At 40.2% G+C, this 19,519-nt stretch overlaps 1 protein-coding gene across 5 annotated transcripts in view; it reads left to right on the top strand.

The window, feature by feature from the left end:
* The first annotated feature begins 5,711 nt into the window (after nucleotides 1–5,711).
* The window catches only part of LOC125453562 (dedicator of cytokinesis protein 9), a 316,948-nt gene continuing 303,140 nt past the window's right edge, over nucleotides 5,712–19,519 (top strand). For 3 of the 5 annotated variants that reach the window (XM_048533319.2, XM_059646475.1, XM_048533320.2), the window contains exon 1: nucleotides 5,713–6,221. In XM_048533319.2, coding sequence (XP_048389276.2) covers nucleotides 6,102–6,221 — 120 coding nt within the window. In that variant the 5' untranslated portion in view covers nucleotides 5,713–6,101. Of the gene's footprint in view, nucleotides 6,222–6,477; nucleotides 6,541–19,519 lie in introns of those variants that run through there. The other 2 variants (XM_059646469.1, XM_059646466.1) reach the window with 2 other exon arrangements.

The following is a 19,519-nucleotide window of genomic DNA, read 5'->3' on the forward strand; positions in this document are numbered from 1 at the left end:
ATCCTGAAGGAAATGCAGGTTGTTTGGCCAAGGCTTGGCTTTGTTTTGGTGTTTTGCCATAGGCTGACCTAGAGTCCCCCTGTTCAGGACATGTCCTGAGTGAGGCTATGTAATTGCCTTCATTCAGTTGGTGTTCCAAAAGCTGAGTTGGATGGGCAAGGGTGTCCACTTCCATCAGCACACTTTTTAACTCATGCTACACTTGCCGCATTTTCTAATGACAGAGCTAGCTGTAGTTCCTGTTTTAAGTCCAATTGGTCTTCAGCTAGTAGCTGCTTTTGCATAGTCACATTATTAATCCCAAATACCAACTTCAGCATCTCATTACGGATTAAACCAAAGCCACATGCCTCTGCCAGTCATCTTAACCTTGTCTAAAATCCCAACACAGATTCCCCACTTCTCAAATGAAAATGATATCATCTCAGAATTAGAGGCGGCTTCTGGTCATTATATTCCTTAACTAAATCAATCAACTCTTGAAAGACTTTAGCATATGGTGCCTCAGGAAACTTTTGGCTCCTAATAATCGAAAAAGCCACAGATCCACAAGCTACCAGGAGAATTACTCATTACTTTTCATCTGCCTCAATGTCATTTGTCTGAGAAAATAAAATAATTCTATACACATATTGGGCCCAGTCTTCGAAGGCAGAATTGAACAATCAAGTTTCCCAAATAACAGCATGATACCAGAAATGCTAACTGCAACTCAAAGACAAGCAAAATTCTTCAGGATCATATTTTTTCCTCCTGTTGCCACAGAAATAACTCCACATAGGCCAGTATCCTGTCACCAATACACCCTTTATTCATACATGCATATACTTGAACTGGTCAGACTTCCACAGAGCGAGCTGTCAAAGTGAACAGAACCTCTGACATTCATGTTTATACCTGTCAATCAGGCCTCTCTGATTGGACCAGATTCACAGCCCCATTTAGAGAACTCATGTTCTATGAGGTCCACCTGGCTAATCCCATTATAACACTCCAGTCACATAGCACTATCTTGAGCAAGTGCAGGGGAGTGTTCCCTGTCAATGATTGTTCTGTCAGAACAGGTTGAGATGAAAGGTCTTTATCCTGATGGTGTTGAATCTGTTTCTTGTTCAACAGTCACTGCCCCAGTCTGCTAAGTATTTCCAGTTTTTTTTAATGTTTTTACTTCAGATTTTCAGCATCAGCAGCTTTTTGCTATTGACTTAAAGTTTTCATATTTTCTTGATCAATATTTATCCGCCAGCTAACGTCACAATAATCATATTATCTGCTGATCATCACATTGCTATTTTTGTCATGTGCAAACCTACTGTTGGCTCCTTATTAAACGACAGTGACAACAAAAAATTGAAGAATACATCTTTGGCTGCAAATGTGCTTTGAGATGCCAGATGGTTGTGCAAATGCTATCCAGATGAGTGTCTTTTTAAATCTATTTTTACAAACTGGAAGACAATCAGAAAAATGGCCTATTCCAGCCTGTGTCAGTGCTGCAAAATCCACTGCAGTCAGAATGCCACATTTACAGTGAGGGCAAAGGTGTCATTGGCTGCCTTATTGGCTGCAAAAACACGTGTTACCAGGATCATATGTTAAATTAGTACAACTTTATTTCCTTATTACAGCAGAGCAGGAGGTTAACACTTCACTGGATGAATGCATTCGACAAATACCTACACTAATGCTAGAATTGAATCACTTTAGGGCAGGTAGGGGTTGCCTAATTGTGTAGTTACAGTAACATGTCAACAATTGCTGATTTGATTTTCAGAGAGAACAGAAGAGAATTGTGTAAAACTTTGCAAGCATTTTCTATTGTCCCTTTGTATGAGCTACACAGTATTTTAGTGGTAGTGCTCTGGGCCATGTAGTCATTCTCGAGTAAAATGGTAACAATGTGAAACAGATATAACAGAGCAACTGGAGGGAGTCATTTAACCCCTCAAGGCTGTCTGTCTGTCAATTAGATCATTGCTGATCTGCAATAACAAGGTATAGAGCTGGATGAACACAGTAGGCCAAGAGGCATCAGAGGAGCAGGAAAGCTGACGTTTCGGGTCTGGACCCTGATCTGCTTCCTATATTCACCTACCCACTTCATCTCCGCAACTCTTAATCGTCGAACTCTTAATCTTGTAACCCAACTGAAAAAGATCTATCAATTTCAGCTCAGAGATTGTCAGCTGACTCTTAGCTTTGACAAGTGGGGCCGAGTACGTGGAAGGTAATTTTGTATTTCTGTTAGTTTTTGAATGGAGAAGTACTTTCTGATGTCATCACTCCCGAATAGCCTGCCTCTAACTTTGAGGTGAGGAAAGTAAGCCAGTTCCATACAGAAAGAAAACAAAAATTATTCAGTGTAATGATCATACGTCCTGCACTGCATGACTGCAGCAGCAGCAACAATCTAAACATTCCATGACCATTCAAGGAACTGTAGTGTTTACCATCCTTGTTATTACCCAGAATGATCTAAAATAGGAAGGTTTATATATACATGGGCACCATTACAAATTTACAAATCAACAGTTGCTATGTCCTGGGGGCCAATATCACTGGTCACTTCCACCACTGGGCTTTGGAGAGTATCTTTACTAAATGTACCTTTGCTAAATGTTGGTGTGAGCTTGTAACCATATGATTATGTCCCTTGCCAGAATTCCTGAACTCAAAGGAAATAGTTCTTTTTCATAGGCCCTGTCAAATCCATTATCTTAAACACCTCAAGTGGAACGCTCTATCTTCTTCACTCAAGGGAATTCAAGTCCTATTTAAGCAACCTGTCCCCATAATTTAACCCTTTTAGCTCAGGCATCATTTCAGGGGTTAATTCACAGGTGGACTTGGCGCATACATAATAAGTGGGTACTTCATTTCTCTCTTTATCTGAGCATTGACCAGAGTTCATAGGCTGACCAAATACTTGATAGGGTTATATCCAACAGCATCCGTTCCACAAATCCAATGAATTTGATGATCCTGAATCTCAACTTACTTTTCCTTGCTGTTCCATTGGCCCTGGCTCCTACCTCCTAATAGCCCTGAGTTGGAGATGTTCCTGGGTTATGCAATTTGATGGGATTTGTCTTTGATTCTGGGACAGTGTGTCTCAGGTGCACTGACTCAGACTAGCATTGGGATGGATGGGGGTGAGTAGGGGAATAGAAATATCATCTAATTATCTAGCTTCAAGCCATTAAACTTTTAGGTTAATTATTTTCAGCTACACCAATGCATTTGACTACAGAAACACAGACATGTGGGTGAGGAATATTACCAACAGAGAAACAGCCCATGGAGCATAAAGTTAAAAAAAGATTGATGGAGGCTTATTATCACCTGGGATTTGCAGTGCAAGAACAGATCATTTGGCCCATCTGATTGATACTGTTATCTTTGCTCCATAAGGGCCTCCTCCCATCCTGTGTCATTTCACCTATCAACATACCATTCTATTAATTTCTCCTTTGGATTTCTATCCAGTTGCCCCTTAAATGCATCCAGTCTGTCCACTTAACCACTCTTCATGGCAGTAAGTTCCAAATTCTACATTTAACTTCAAGGATTTATGATTTAGAGACAGTGTATATTTGAAAGTGAGGGACCCCAATGACACTACAAATGTCAGATTCTCAGGATTAAAACAGTTTTCATCTCATATACTAATGGTGCAGTTTCTAATTTCTCTTAATTTTGATTTTTGCTTGTATATCACATTGAATGCTGGAATTGCACCAGGAACATTCAAAACTGGTGCTGTGATCACTGATGTAGAACAGAGTTGACTTCAATAAAAGTTAACCTTCACACCTTTTTGCTACAAAACATAGTCTATTACTCAATTACTCAATTCTAACACCTTCATCTCTGAGTCTAAATGTATTCAGCTCAAGCCTCAATCCAGTCTTTGTATTTGCAGGGCTAGGGGATAGCTGCGCTGTTGGAGGTATCATTTCCTTTTTTGGGTGAGGTGTGGTCCAATAGCTGAATCTTCCTTCTTTGCTAATGTAAATTATCCCGTGACTCTTTTTCAAAGAAGAACAGAGGCCTTCTCCCTGGTATCCCTCAAACAACATCACTCAAACAGATACGTAGCTATTATAATCTTGCTGTTTTGGGGAGTTTCCTGTGAGTAAATTGGTGACAAATTTCTGACATTACCACTATGACTGCACTTCAAAAGAAGTTAATTAGCTATACAGTCATAGATGGATACAGCATGGTAACAGACCCTTCAGTACAACTCATCCATGCTGACCAGGTATCCAATACAAATCAAGTCCCATTTGCCAGCATTTGGCCCATATACCTCTAAACCCTCCCTATTCATATGCCAACCAGATGCGTTTTAAATGTTGTCCCACCATGTCCCACTGCCTTTGTCTCCCTTCCTCCCTTTTTAAAATGCAGTTTTTATTTTTTGTTTCCCCAAAGTTCCAAAACAATACAACAGCTTATAAAATGGTAATTACTGCTCCTAGAATTTGCAGCTATGGAATACTTTGGAATATCCTGAGATGACAAAATGAGTTGTATAAATAAAAGCATTTTTTTAAAAACTGACTAGAACATGTATATATGATGAAGGATACTATTTGATCACACTAATTTACTCCAGGACAGACAAGCACTGAATTTGCACAATCTCAATTTGGATCAATCCTTCAAAATTAACATGTCAGTGAGTAGTGAATTGTTTGAACTTTAACCCCAGATTTGAGCAGATAATCCGAAACTGATGATTTTGTGCAATAGTGAGTGAGTGAGTACTGCATTGTTAAAGCATCTGTTTCCCAGATGTGACAATAAATTCATGTCCTGTCTGCATGTCATGACAGCTCAGATGGTTGTTAAACATCCTGTTACTAGAGAGTTTGAGAAGATTTGTAGCTCAGGTTGAGGTTCTGGATGTGAGTTTGCTCGCTGAGCTGGAAGGTTAGTTTTAAGATGTTTCATCACCATTCTAGGCAACATCATCAGTGAACCTCCGACGAAGCGCCAGTGTTATGCCCCGCTTTCTATTTATCTGTTTAGGGTTCCTTGGGTTGGTGATGTCATTTCCTGTTCTTTTTCTCAGAGGATGGTAGACGGGCTCCAAATCAATGTGTTTGTTGATGGATTTCCGGTTGGAATGCCATGCTTCTAGGAATTCTCGTGCGTGTCTCTGTTCGGCTTGTCCTAGGATGGATGTGTTGTCCCATTCAAAGTGGTGTCCTTCCTCATCTGTATGTAAGGATATGAGTGATAGTGGGTCATGACGTTTTGTGGCTAGTTGATGTTCATGTATCCTGGTGGCTAGCTTTCTGCCTGTTTGCCCAATGTAGTGTTTGTCACAGTTCTTGCAAGGTATTTTGTAGATGACGTTCGTTTTGCTTGTTGTGCAAAAAGATAATTGAGGAGATTTCTTACCTCAGCGAGTAAATGAGATCTGGACTGCGCCTCCTGGTTTGGGGATGTGGTCGGGGGAGAGCAGAAGGGGAAAGGGGGCAAGGAAGAGAGATTTGGAGAATCTGGAACTAATTGTACAGCTCCTTCACAGAGTTGGCGCAGGCACCAATGTGATGGGGAATTCAACGAAATGTAAATATTGAAATGAAACCATCTGCTGGAAGCAACCAAAGCAGACAGCTGCAGCAGGATTTAAGTTTGAGTCTAGAAAGAGAGTTAGGGGTTTTGATTTTGAAGATCTGTCAATGGACTTTTTGTCCTGCATAACCTATAAGTGATTTGCTCAGAGACAATCGCATTGTATGTTTGCTTCCTACCTGCGGTGTAGGCAGTTGATGGGGAGAGAGAGGGCAGTAGAGATTACGCAGCAAAAGCTCTCTGCTCTGCTACAGGAGGGTAGATTACACAAGTAACACCGGGCGAGAGCTTTCTTTTTGTCCTTTCTTGTAAGAATAAAGCAGTTCCAGTTCCTACTGCCTGATACAGCACCTCCTGGAAGCCGAAGAGAAGGGGCTGGAGAGCAGAAGCAGGAATATTGACGAGAAGGAGCAGGAATTGGGTCGAGGAGGATGTGAGCCTTGCCAGAGGTGTTCAGGAAGCTGCGAGGAGAAGGTGGAAAGTCTGGAGGCCGAGCCTGAACCTCAGGGGTTATGTTGAAAGAGTCCATGGCACAGGAAACACGGAGGTTCACCAGGGGTCTGAGCAAACCTGGTACCGCAGCTGAGCTCCGGCAGAGCGTCTCCGAGGTGGTCCGGACCTCGGTCTTTGTGGTGAGTCAGCTCCGCCTGTCCTTCACTGCTGCTGCTGCCGGAGAGCCGGCCCCCCTTTCTCTCTCTCTCTCTCTGTTCTTTCTCTCCCTATTTCCATTTCATTGTCACCGCTTGGGGCCTGGCTACCACTACGTACCGACCGCGGAACTGGCAAAGATGCAGAGTTCTGGGAATGGGATGGATTGCTTTTACAAATCCCACTCTTGTACTGGAGGGAGACAGTGTACAAGTGTCACCGCCTGTCTGTTGGGGTGATTCTGATTCTGTGTCTATGGCTGTGTTTGCCAATCTGTGTATACGTGTGCGGAGGCAGATGAGTGTGTGTATATATGCATGATGTATTTATGTTATATATCTCAAATATCTATGAATAATTCCCATATTCAAAAAAAGTTCACAGCAACATATAAAATGTTAAATAAGTTGTTCTTACTTTGAAACATTTCCACACAGTCAAGTATGAAAGATTCATATACTAGGTAGCAAACATAGGAAATGATTTACAGAAGTATTTTGCATTTTTCATGCATTTCCTTAATAACATGTCACAAGTATTTTATTGTATATTCAAACAATGTATGCCTGTGTTTGCAAAAGGTGAATTAATTTATTTGAGATTTTCTTAACTCTTTACAGTTTTCACCACACCAATATAATAGTTTTTGAATTTTGTCAATGATCATCATTTGCTTAATTGGCTAAAGCAGGTGTTAAAAATGAACATTGCACCTCGCTTTCCCTGTTTTATATTTATGTTGTATGTTTCATCAAGAATCAAAATCCACTGAAGGAGGCCATTTGGCCTGTCATGCCTGGGCTGACTCTTCGAAAGAGCTGACCAGTTAGACAAAAGCCCTGCAACTTTCTCATTTTCAAGTATTATTCAATCCTTTCTAAAAATTGCTGTTGTATCTGCTTCCACTGCCCATTCAGACTACACATTCTAATTTGTCAGAACTCACTGCATTAAAACATTTTAAAAGTGGAGCTGCTAATCAGCCTGTTCATTTTTGTGCAAGGTCTTGTAAACAAAAGATTTCCTAATTGAAGTTTATATTGATGATGCCCCATATTTCCTTGGTTTGATGTTTATAATGGAATCATGGTTGGCACAGGCATGGTGGGCTGAAGAGCCTGTTCCTGTGCTGTACTGTTCTATGTTAAGTTATTGTATATCTGACAAAACTTAATTAAGGTGTCCTAAATTCCTTTTATTGTAACTTGTATTGGGAAGATATATAGTTTTGACAATTGTGTAATATTGATGAATGAACTAATTTTCTAAAATGCAATATTCTACCCATGTTTATTTTCAGTATGAATATTCATTATGTGCAATAACTTGCATTTATGTAGCCTCTCTTAATATTGAAAAACACCACAGTACTTTACAGGAGGGTTATCAGACAAGGGTGTTTGGTTATCTCTGTTGGCTGGACAGGTGGTTTGTAATACAAAGAGAGATCAACAGTGTGGGTTCAGTTCCTGTACAAGTGAGATGAGCATGAATGACATTCCTTCATATTCCCTGACCTGACATGTAGTGATTCTCAGGTAGAATTACCACCAGACGTCTCTCTAATGAAAGAGCAGCCTAAGCTCTGGTAAGTCCATGGTAATTTTTACCTTATCACACAACATCTGACAAAGTGCCATATTAGGAGAAATTGACTTCATCAAAAAGGTATCAGCAGCCTATAGCAGGAGGAGGTGTAGTGTTTTCGAGATGAAGATCAATTCACCATCTATAAGTTTTATTTAACATAGTAGACAATATTATAAAAATGATCACTACCGTACAGAATATTTCTGAAATCATTAGAACTGACATTTTAAGTTACTACTTCGGGTGTTAAACCCATAGAATTGATTTAAATTGGTAATGGTGGGTTCCAAACATCACAAGCAATTTTTTTCTGTGATTTTGCTCCTATGTTTAATATTCTAGTAACATCTCGTATGCTACTTCAAGTGCTCTGTGAACCTTTTACTTCTATTCCAGGTTATCCAATGGGGAGAGATTGAGTGGAAAGGTACATAATTCTAGAGTTTGGAAGAATGAGAAGTGACTTAATTGGAATTTATAAAATACGGAGAGGATGTGCTATTGTGGCATAGTGGTAGTGTCCATACCTTGGAGGCCTGGGTTCAAGTCCCACCTGCTTCAGCAGTAAAACAACATCTCCAGAAAGTTATGGATGTCAATCATTCTGTATATTCAAGGTAGACTGAGTGGTTTTGTTTACACACTAAAGGATATGGGAATAGAGTGGGAAAGTGGATTTAAGGTAAAAAATTGGTCATGATCTCATGGAATGACAGAACCAGCTAGAGAGGCTTATGGCTTGTTCCTCTGATTTCATCTGTTCTTGTTTATAATTAATAATCAAATTGCTTTGTGAATAGTTCAGCGTGAAAGAAAGACAGTTAACCCATTATTCCTGTGCTAGTTCTTTGATTGAACTGTTTACTGAGCTGCACATCCTCTGCCTTTTCCTTAAAACCTGGCAATTTTATTTTCGGCTATTTATCCAATTCTCCTTTGACTTACTCTTGAATCCGCTTACACTGCCCTTTCAGGCAATGCATCCCAGTTCATAACTTGCTGCATGAAATGAATTCTCATCATCATATCCTCTGGTTTTTTGTTTTTGCCATTTAAAGTCTGCGTCGTCTAGTTCCCAATCCTCCTAGCATTGGGAAGACAATATTTTGAATTTAGTGACCTGCATATAATTAACTGATGATATCATGGCATTATTGGTCAGGGGAAAGCTATTGTTTGCAGTGTTTCTATGTGAACTGATTCATGCCTGTCTACTGCATTTTAAATTTGGATTAAACGTGCAAGTTAACATTTTGAAAATAATGAAATGTTTATTGTACAACCCCCTGATTTATTAGTCGCAATGTTCGTGAGTGTGTAGCCAGTAATTGTGTTGGTTTGTGCTCTGAATTCAAAACAATTACAAATCTGGCAAATCAAAATTGCTACAGTAACTTGCTCAGATTTATATAAAAATAAAAAAAAGCAGAATTAAGTTAACAGAATTGCAAGTGAGATTGGGAAGGAATATAAATTATATCTTAAGTTTGCTAAAATCCCATATTCTGTGGACCGTGATATATAATTACACAGTTATAAATGTGTACCTCAGTGTTTTTTAAAAAATGATGGGTTTTTGTGCTATATTTGGAGCATGTTTAATGCCCTGCTTATTTTAAATTGTCAACATTGTCATTGTACCATTCGAGGAGATAGCTAACTGCTCAGTATTTACCAGAGGACATTGTGATGGATTTCGCATACAATGGATAAGGCCTATGAAATGTGTTATAAACTGATGTGGCTACTGTTGAGCTTCTACCTTCACGAAGGACCTGATCAGTTTCTTTCCTGGGGCAGAGATTGTTTCAGAGTTAGATAATTAAGGATAACACTGGATTCTTCGGGACTAATTTTAATTTTATGAGGAGGAGTTGGAGATGAATTTTTCTGAGTTTTAGTTCCCTTACTTATCCTGTTTGCTTTTAACCTTTATCAAAAGTTACATGGCTGAGGAGTTGGTGAAGTGGGGGAGGTTTAGAAATGAGCAACTGTCCAGCTATGATGCTCTAGCCATATTGGTGTGAGGCAAGCTCAACAGGCTGCAGCCAGCTGCTGTGATTGGAACGCCCTGCTTGCAATCTGATCTGATAGAAGCAGATTTAATAACTTGGATGTGTAGTTGAAAAGAAGCTTACAGGTCTATAGGAAAAGAGCGGGGTGGTGGAGCTAATTGTGTGATTCTTTTAAAGAGCTTGCATGCATACTGTAGGCCAAATGGCCTATTTCTCTGAACTATGACCAACTGGGTTTTGCCTCCCCCTGTGATGTCGATGATTTCAGAAAAGAATTTGCGAAATCTCACTGGATACTTAACAATTTTGTCACATTCCATATGAATATTATCTGTCAACTTTGGTGCCTGCCCCAACAAGCCCACGCTAGATTGAATATTTCTGGACACCTGGAAAGGTTACCACACAATCACCTCACCAAGATATTCAAATGATGTTTGTAAAGAATCGGGGATTTATATCTGTCATTTCCTAACATCTGTGACCTTCAGTTTCATTGGTGTTGGAGAAAGATGCAATTTAAAGCTTTATCAACTTTACAACAGCATTATAAATTTGCTTCTAACTGATGTTAGGTAAAGAAAAGCTCTAATAATGGAAGTATGAATTCAACAGAAATGCCTCGCTTTGGAAATACTGCATCATTAGTCAAATCCAGAGCTTCAAACTAGCACAGGAAACACATACAGCCGTACACAAATGTAGAATGGTGCAGCACAGAGTGAAGGCTATTCAGCCCTTTATAGTCTTTGAAAGCACTATGTAAGTAGGCCCATCCATGCCTGATTTCCTCCTTCAAGTACCTAAGGGAAATATATGCACTAATACAACACAATAGTCATTTGAGATGACTTCTATGATGTGAAGCACTTTGGGATGCTTTTAACCAAGTTAGAGGTGCTACATAAATGTAAATTCATGTTGTAGTTTGATCTGTGGTGGGATGGGATAAATAGCCTTTTGATCTGTATTTGTATTTGGGTTTGAAAATGTTCATGACTTACAAATGATAAATCTTAAAGAGTAACAGAATGTTTAAGGATTAATAATAGATGTGTACCACAGTTATTTTCATTCTCTGCCAAGGGAATATTGAAAACTTATTAAGAGACCCTGAAACATGTATTGTTGTTTAACCAGCAATTATACATTTCAGTTTATACAGTAGTTTCATGTTCTCTATGAAACAGCTGATCTTTGTGTATTAATATAAAATTACTATATCTGTAAAGGCAATTGGCATTTAACTGTGTGACATCTGATGGCAAAAATTACAGAAACTGTCAACCTTTTAATTGCTGGTTCTAATGGTTTTAAAAAAAAGGAATCAAAATATGGAATTTGGCTTCTGATCAAAACAATCAAATGCTTTGAGAACTGATCAAAACCCCCCAAAAAGACAGCATGTGATAACTAGGACCAAGAAGAGGCTCTCCAATCCTTTAAAACTGCTTCATCATTCTGTGAGACCGTTGCTGTTGTGTACATTAACATCATTTACCCACATTTGTTCCAGAACCCTTTATATCCTTGCTTTTGTACTCCTAAGATGCTGCTTGGCCTACTGTGTTCATCTAGCTCCACACTTCGTGATTTCGGATTCTCCAGCATCTGCAGTTCCCAATATCTCTGATATCCTTGACAAGGTTTGGTTTAGCTTAGTTGGTTGATGAAACAGTGTGATGCCAACAGTGTGGGTTCAATTCCAATCATTGGCTGAGGTTACCGTGAAGGACTCTCCCTCTCAACTTCTCCCACTGCCTGAGGTATGGTGGCCCTCAGGTTAAATTGCTACCAATTGTCAGTATCTAATGAGAGAGCAGCCCTAAGATCTTGTAAGACTCTGACAACACAGCAATGATATCGTTGACGAACAAAAATCAATCCTATTTTCAAAATTTTTAACTGAGTCATGTTCAAAGCCTCCCTGTCCTTTGGGCAAAGACAACAATGCTTGTCTTTGATGGAGTTGTTTCTTTCAACAAAGTCTATTTATTTTTATCCTGAAATTATCACTGGTCCAATTTTAAACTAATGATGAGAGAATACTGAGAACACTGAGAGGAAACCTCACCAAGGCTGTGCAAAAGGTGAATGAAACATATTAAGGATTGACAATTGGCCAGCTTTCGAGGTTTCTCTTTGACAATTTGTCATAAAGGAATGGGTCCTGAACCATTAATGTTGTTTCTCCAATTTTGGAGATGATTGAGAAACTTAAAGGTCTTTTGGCACATGTTTAATTTATTCTAATAGGTGTAAAATATTTTAGCCTTATTCTAGATGCGGTCCTGTGTACACAGGGAATTGTTGGGAGAGTGCTGTCCTGTTTGGATGAGACATTAAACTGAAATGCCCTCTCAGGATGTAAAGGTGTAAACTGTTTGTATAGTTTTGAAGTCAGAAGGAGCTCTCCCATCAATGGTTACTCCTTAGATCAATAGTTACTCCTTAGACAACTTCCTCAAAATCCCTACAGTTTGGAAACAGGCCATTCGGCTCATCATGTTCACACTGACCCTCTGAAGGGCAACCCACCCAGTCCTTGTAACACATTTCCCACAAATGATCCATCTAGCCCTGGACACTATGGATAATTTAGCACGGCCAATCCACCTAACCTGCACATCTTTGGACTGAGGGAGAAAACCACAGCACCCGGAGGAAACCCACGCAGACAGTGGGAGAATGTGCAAATTCCAAACCCGAGGGTGGAATTGAACCCGGGCCTCTGGTGCTCTGATGCAGTCATGCTAACCGCCCTGACACCATGCCACCCCAATCTGGACATTATTTTGTTGCTGTCTGTGGGAGTTTGCTGTGTGCAAATTGGTAGCTACATTCCCTAAATTGCAAAGATTACTCTACCTCTGAAGTATTTCATTGGACAAAGAGGTTTGATGAAGGCAGAGCAGTTGATGTTGTCCATATGGGCTTCAACAAGGTTGTTCTACAAGGTTCCACATGTTAGACTGGTTAGGAAAATTGGATCACATGGAATACAGACAGCTAGCCATTTGGATACAAAATAGGCTCGAAAGTAGGAGACAGAGGATGGTGGTGAAGGGTTGGTTTTCGGACTGGAGGCCTGTGACCAGCAGTGTGCTGCAAGGATCAGTGCTGGGTCAACTGCTTTTTATCATTTATATGAGTTGGATGTGAATATAGGAGGTATGGTAAATGAGATGGCAGATAAAATCAAAATTGGCAGTGTAGTGGACAGGTTTATAAGTAGTTGCCACATTTGAAATTTGGCAGTCTTTCATCCATCCTGATGACTGCAAGATGACGAAATTTTGACAACATTTTTCCCTACTCAGCAATAACTGAAAGAAGGAGAGTGCTTCTATTATTTAACTAATGCTTAATACCCTTGCTAAATTGATGAGGCGCTTCCGTTGAAGGCAGTTCGGTAGTGTGTTTTGGTTTTGAATTGACTGCAATAGTGTAATGGAGCAGATCTAGCAGCATGAAGGAGCTAAGTAGGTGACAGGCTTCATGTTAATGTGCAGGTAACAATAAGTTAAATCTTTGTAACTTCTTGTCACACTGCAAAGTGAACTGTTTGTGTCTTCTACTATTGGGCCTGACTAGTGAGATTGCCGTGCTGACCTTTAGTGTTGCCAAGAACCTAAGATTTGGGTGCAGAAGTTGGCCATTTGGTCCCTCAAACCCGTTCCACCATTCCGGAAGATCATGGCTGAACTGATTGTGGCCTTAACTCCACTTTCTTGTCTGCCTCCCATAACCCTTGACAATCTTGTCAATCAACAAGGTAGTGATCTCAGCCTTGAGAATGGTCAATGACTCAGATTTGACTGCTGTCTGGGACAGAGAATTCCCTGGACTGAAAAAGAGAGAAAAGAAAATCTCTTCTCAGTCTTGATGGGAAACCCCTCATTTAAAAACTGAGCTGTCTCATTCTAGATTCCCCTACAAGGGGAAACATCCCATCAGCATCCGCTGTGTCACATCCTCTCGGAGTCAATAAAACCACCACTATTCTTCCAAACTAGAATGGGCACAGATCCAACCGGCTCAGCATTTCCTCCACATTATCCCAGATTTCCAGCTTTATTTGGAGGTCTCCTCTGTGGCCTATGACTTCCTCACTCAATCACACATAACCTTTTTCCTCAATTCCAGTAGCTGTAAACTTAATCAGAAGAGTTGAAAGAAGTTGGTTGAAAAAGCAAACGCAATTTTTTTTTAAAAGCCAAGGATTTTGCTCCTGAATTGCTGCATTCGGTAGACTAATCTACTTCCTGGATAGTCTCTGGCAACCCTCTGAACCTCCAGTAAACCAGCTGACAGGAAAGCTGACTCCATTCTGTTCACAATGCTTTTGTAACAACTGCAGTTTGGGTGAGATTCAATGAATGGACACCCTGTTTTAGAAGGGCTGTCATTGCCTCTGGTGCTCGATATCTCTGATTCTTACAACCACATTGTTGTTGTCAATAGCATTTGTGCTATCTCAGTCAACCCTGTCTTATAAAAGGATCATTTGCAGCCTGTTAACAATTGTTCCGGTAATGGTCACACTAAAAGCTGAACAGTCCATTCGTGTCATTGCAGTGACGCTGTGAAGGAGGTAGTGAGAAGACTCCATTCATTGAAATGCTTCAGTATTGTGAGGCTGCAGCTGATGGCGAATCCAGCTAATAGTACAAACGCTGTTCTCCAGCCACGAGCTCCATCCCTTTCCCCGACAACGAGCCTGAAACACATTGACACAACCTTGGCTTCTGAAAAGGTGCTTGGTACTGCAGGACATGAATGTGCCTGACGCTTTAAATCTCGCACCCATCAGGACAAAGACAAGAATATCAGATTTAAAACAATCGCCATCATGTTTACTGCAGGAGAAAAGAGCGCTGGTAGATGAAGGGTCTAGGCCCGAAACGTCAGCTTTTGTGCTCCTGAGATGCTGCTTGGCCTGCTGTGTTCATCCGGCCTCACATTTTATTACGCTGATAGGTTTGCAGACTGTCTCTGATTAGCCAGCCATTGACAGCTTGCCCCTGCCCCACAACCCTCCACCATCTCTGCTCTTCTTGAATTCTGGCCACTTGAGTATCTCGGTGTCTTGTCACTTCACAGTTGGTGTCCATGTCTTTGGCTGTTGGGCCTAAAGTGTGAATACACTCCCTAACAGACTCCACCTCTCATATAAATGCCTACCTTGCATCCTGACAATAACAAGATGGCACACGAAAACCCATTAACAATAGAAAGCTTTGTTCTGGTCTACCTGAATGTTAAGTCATGATCCACTTAATTGTACTTCATACAGTAGTGTGAGAAAGGCCTGTTCTTTTCAGCACACAGTTCTGTAGAATTGAATGTTGTTAGCGGTTGCTGCGTTACGGTTATTGACACCATGTTCAATTCATCACTGGGGGAAATTGCATCCTCTGACATCACCACACGCAAAGTCTTTGTTTCTTTGCTAATTTATTAAAACACCAAGAGCGTGTTTGGCTTCAGGAGCAAGTTACATTCTGTTACATGGAGTAGAGCTGAAAATCCTAGTATCTGGTTATCACTTTGTTTTCTTAGCATAGGAACATGGAAGCAGAGACACTTTATGGCTCAGAGTTGGTGTCTAGCCTAGAAAGAGCTATCCTGTCTGATCCCGCCTTCCAGTTAATAGTCCTTAACCCTGAACCTGACTCTTATATCCAAGTGCAGTCCTCAATGTGATGAGGATTTCTGCTTCTATCACTTTTTCAGGGCAATGAGTTGATATCCCCACCAGCCACTGGGTGTAAGAAAACTTGTCCTCAACCCTCTTCTAAATCTTCAGACAATTACTTTAAATCTCAGCCTCCTGGTTATTTACACCTTTGCTAACGGAAATAAGCCCTTACTGTCCTCATGATCTACACTCCTTGCAAATTGATACACTTCAATTAAATCTCCCATCTGGCTCCTCTGTAATGAGGAAAATAACTGCAGCCTATTTGATCTTTCATCATAACTAATGTTTTTCATTCCTCAGTGAATCTCCACTATATCTCCTCTGGTCCAGTGACATATTTCCTGTTTTCTGGTGGCCAGAACTTTACACTTTAATTGTGACATAACCTTCCTGTTCTTTTATTCCAGGCCTTCGTTAATGTATTAAATTATCCTATAATCCATCTTGCCCACCTGTCTAATAAGGTATATTTTTTACCAAGTTATCGAAAGACTTGTGGTGTAAAAGATTAATTTGGACAGTTTGTTGTCATTTTCATAGGCTGCACTAAGTTTTATGCCTAAAGTGAATTGGGTCGGATTTTCAGGATATTCTTCGGCATCGATACAAATTTCCATGTGTGCCTGAAGCCAATTAAGAGATCAGGTTTAGTAGAGTCAGAAAGTCTGGAGTCTCCATATTATCCTGAGCCATGACGCTTGTTCACTTGTCTCAGTATGTTTCACAATATTTATGAATCAAATGTCCCTGGGAATTTGGAGTAAAGGTTTGTATTCGTGCAGTGTTTGTGTTCTTCTGGTATGCCAATGAAAGAGCTTTGGTACTTAAAAGTAAGACTCTAGTGTAGGACAATTCTGTATAATTTAAGAAAAACAATTTACATTTATGTAGCACCTTGTGCTTTGATAACCACAAACTGAGCTTTTTTCAATTAAGATGGTGGACTTTTAAGTAGAAGTAAAGCATACAAAAACAAGGAAGTTGTCCTAAGTGCTATAAATCACTGGCTGGTCCCAGCTAGAGTATTGTATTCTGTTCTTGGCATTGCATGTTAGCTGGCGCTGAAGATGTCGGAGTAGGTGCAGAGGAGATTTTTTAGAATGGAACCAGGACAATGGGACTTCAGTTATGTGGAGAGGCTGGAGAAGTTGGGATTGTTCTCCTCTGAGCAAAGAAAGTTATAGGAAAATTTGTGGAGATGTTTAAAAGCTGGAAGTCTTTGGAAAAAGTAAATAAGGCGAAACTGTTAACAGGGGCAAGAGAGTCGGTTACGACACTTAAGATAATTCGCAAAGGAAACAGAATGGAATGGATGGTTTTTTTAATGCAATGAGTTACGATCTGAGATATTTGGTTTGGAAAGGTAGTGAATGCAGAATCAACAGTCATCTTCTAACGGGATTTAGATGAATACTTTAAACGATGAAAGAAAAATGCCAAGCTATGGAGAGAGAGCAATGGAAGTGACACAGCCTTTCAGGAAGACTGTACAGGAATGGACTGAGTGGCCTGTTTCTACATGATATCTTTCTGTGATGAGGTGGTGATGGAAGTGATCAGGAAGTGAAATCAGGCGATATTTTCTATTGCTCTTGTTCCAAAGAAAACACTCCCATCCTATTTGTAAATGATGTTTAAGCCAGTGATGGGAACACCGGAAGCAAACGTAGATTAATACTTCGTTGGAATTATTTTAATTATGTTCAGTTGTATACCTTGTGTCAGTGAAGAGAATTGTTTCAAAATATTGAGTGATACAATGTGATTTTCATATTTGATTAAAATGAATATCTCCTTAAGATTTATAACATGACTGATGTGTATCAGGGTTATTCAGCCTTTTTGTGTGAGGTGCTCACATTTAAGTATTTTTGTCACTCAATGAGCTAATGATCATATTTCATAGTGGTGGCATTTGACACAACTTTTAATGTACAGTACAATTCAAAATAAAAGTTGCGGTATGAAGAAAACATTACTTAAGTTTCAAAGATGTTAAAACAATAAATTGATTGTTTAAGAAATGAATGATTCATAAAGATTACCATTAAAAAGAGCCAAGTACCAACGCTAACTAATAAAACCTTCCTGCCTCTTCTCTTAAGAGGGAGAAAGAGTGATACAGACCAGGCTCCAAGTCTTGGCTGCCATAGACCTGGAGCCAAGCTAAGATTTAAATGACATGGACCTGTGTTAGCACACATGTTGAGCTGACTTTGGAAGATTTCCTGCAGGAATGAGGTCTTGGAGCAGATTCCCTTTTATCCTGGGGTATTCCTCCTCCTGTCCAGACCCAGTGATAAACTCACCAGCAACAAATGTGAACATGTCTTGGACAAGGCCAAATAGGCTGTGGGCCACCTTTGGGCAGGCTTGGCTTGTATTAATATCTCTACCATATACCCTGTGACATTGCCCCAGTTACACAACTGTCCAAGGTATCTGTGTAACTTCAATTCTGCTGCCTTGATCAGCTCTGAATTTCACCGCTCCATCATTGGTGGCTGTCTCTTCTCTTGCCTGGCCCTAATCTCTGGAATTCCTTTCCCACAGCTCTCATCTTTCATGACACCCCTTAAAACCCTACTTTTTGGCTGAGCTTTTGGTGACTTGTCCTAATATTTCTGCGTGAAGCTCAGTGTCAGATTTTGCTCCTGTGCCGCCTTTTTTTACCTGAGCCTCCAACGGTGATGTGACAAGCAATGGTTTACATGGAGGACTTGATTCTCAATGGTAAAGGGTAACCTAAAATGATGCTCCCAAACTCAAAACAACTGGGCTTCTTCTAAAAATTGTTGATTTTACATTGGACCTATTTATCTAGTAGCCGTGCAGACTTCTAAAAAAAAATTCCCATCCATTAACATGCCTACTGTGAGCTCAATTGAGATCTAGTCTGAACAAGTTCAGTGTGTTTGGTTTCCCACGATGTATCTTTGTCATTTAGTCAGCTGTACTTGCCCAATAACTTTCTTCTTTTTTAAACATTTTCTGATCAAAAATAATTTCAAAATCATTTTGGGCAAAAATGAAAGGACAAGTTTCAAAGTGTCCAATTCAGATGGCAATATTGGTATTTGTTTAAAAGCAGAAGCTGCAGCAGAGAAATCTGATGGTGCAGTGCCCTCTGAGTTGGGTATTAACACAGTACCTAAGCTAGTGACCTGGAGCACAGCAAGCATATGCTCAGAGCAAGCCAGAGTGTTCTGCTCACCATGTTCATGTCAATGAGGAAAGCTGTCCAGCAGAGTCAGTGGTCTAGTGGCATTATCATTAGTTGGTTAATCTAAAGACACAGGTAATGTTCTGGGACCGAGGTTTGAATCCTGCCATGAGAGATGGGGGCGGTTTGAATTCTTTTTTTAAAAAAAGCCTGAAATTAAGAGTCTAATGATGACCATGAATCATCGGTTAACTAACGTCCTTTACAGAAAGAAACTGCTATCCTTATCTGATCTCGCCTACATACGGCCCACAGCAATGTAGTTGACTCTTAAATGCTCTCTGGGCAATAAATGCTAGCCTGGCCAGCTATATCTTCATCCCACGAGTGAGTGAATGGAAAAAAAACACACCAGAAAGGCCATATTTGAATTGCAAAGGGTCTGATGTCACTTTTTAAGGATGTTTGCATTCCAATGCTGTGTGTAACAGGAGGTGTGCATACATCTGAGAGGCGGAGTGACTTGCAAAGGATCGCACATCAATTATTTGTTGCCTAACTGTGATAGTTTTTGTTCTGTGTTGTAAAAATGAGGGGTTCAAAATCCATGAAGAATTTTGATCAGCTAAGTACAGTTACACTGTTTCCAAAGGAACGAGGGTTGGGAATCTTAAGATTCTTACCCCCAGGGTTGACACAGTCAACGCTGGAAGGATGTTTTCCCTGGCACAGTGGCTGTAGAACCAGAAGATATACTTTGCAGATGGTGCAAAAGTTGGAAGGATTGTAAATTGTGAGGAGCACACCTTA

The sequence above is a fragment of the Stegostoma tigrinum genome, chromosome 6, assembly GCF_030684315.1.
Source record: "Stegostoma tigrinum isolate sSteTig4 chromosome 6, sSteTig4.hap1, whole genome shotgun sequence".
NCBI lineage: Eukaryota > Metazoa > Chordata > Chondrichthyes > Orectolobiformes > Stegostomatidae > Stegostoma > Stegostoma tigrinum.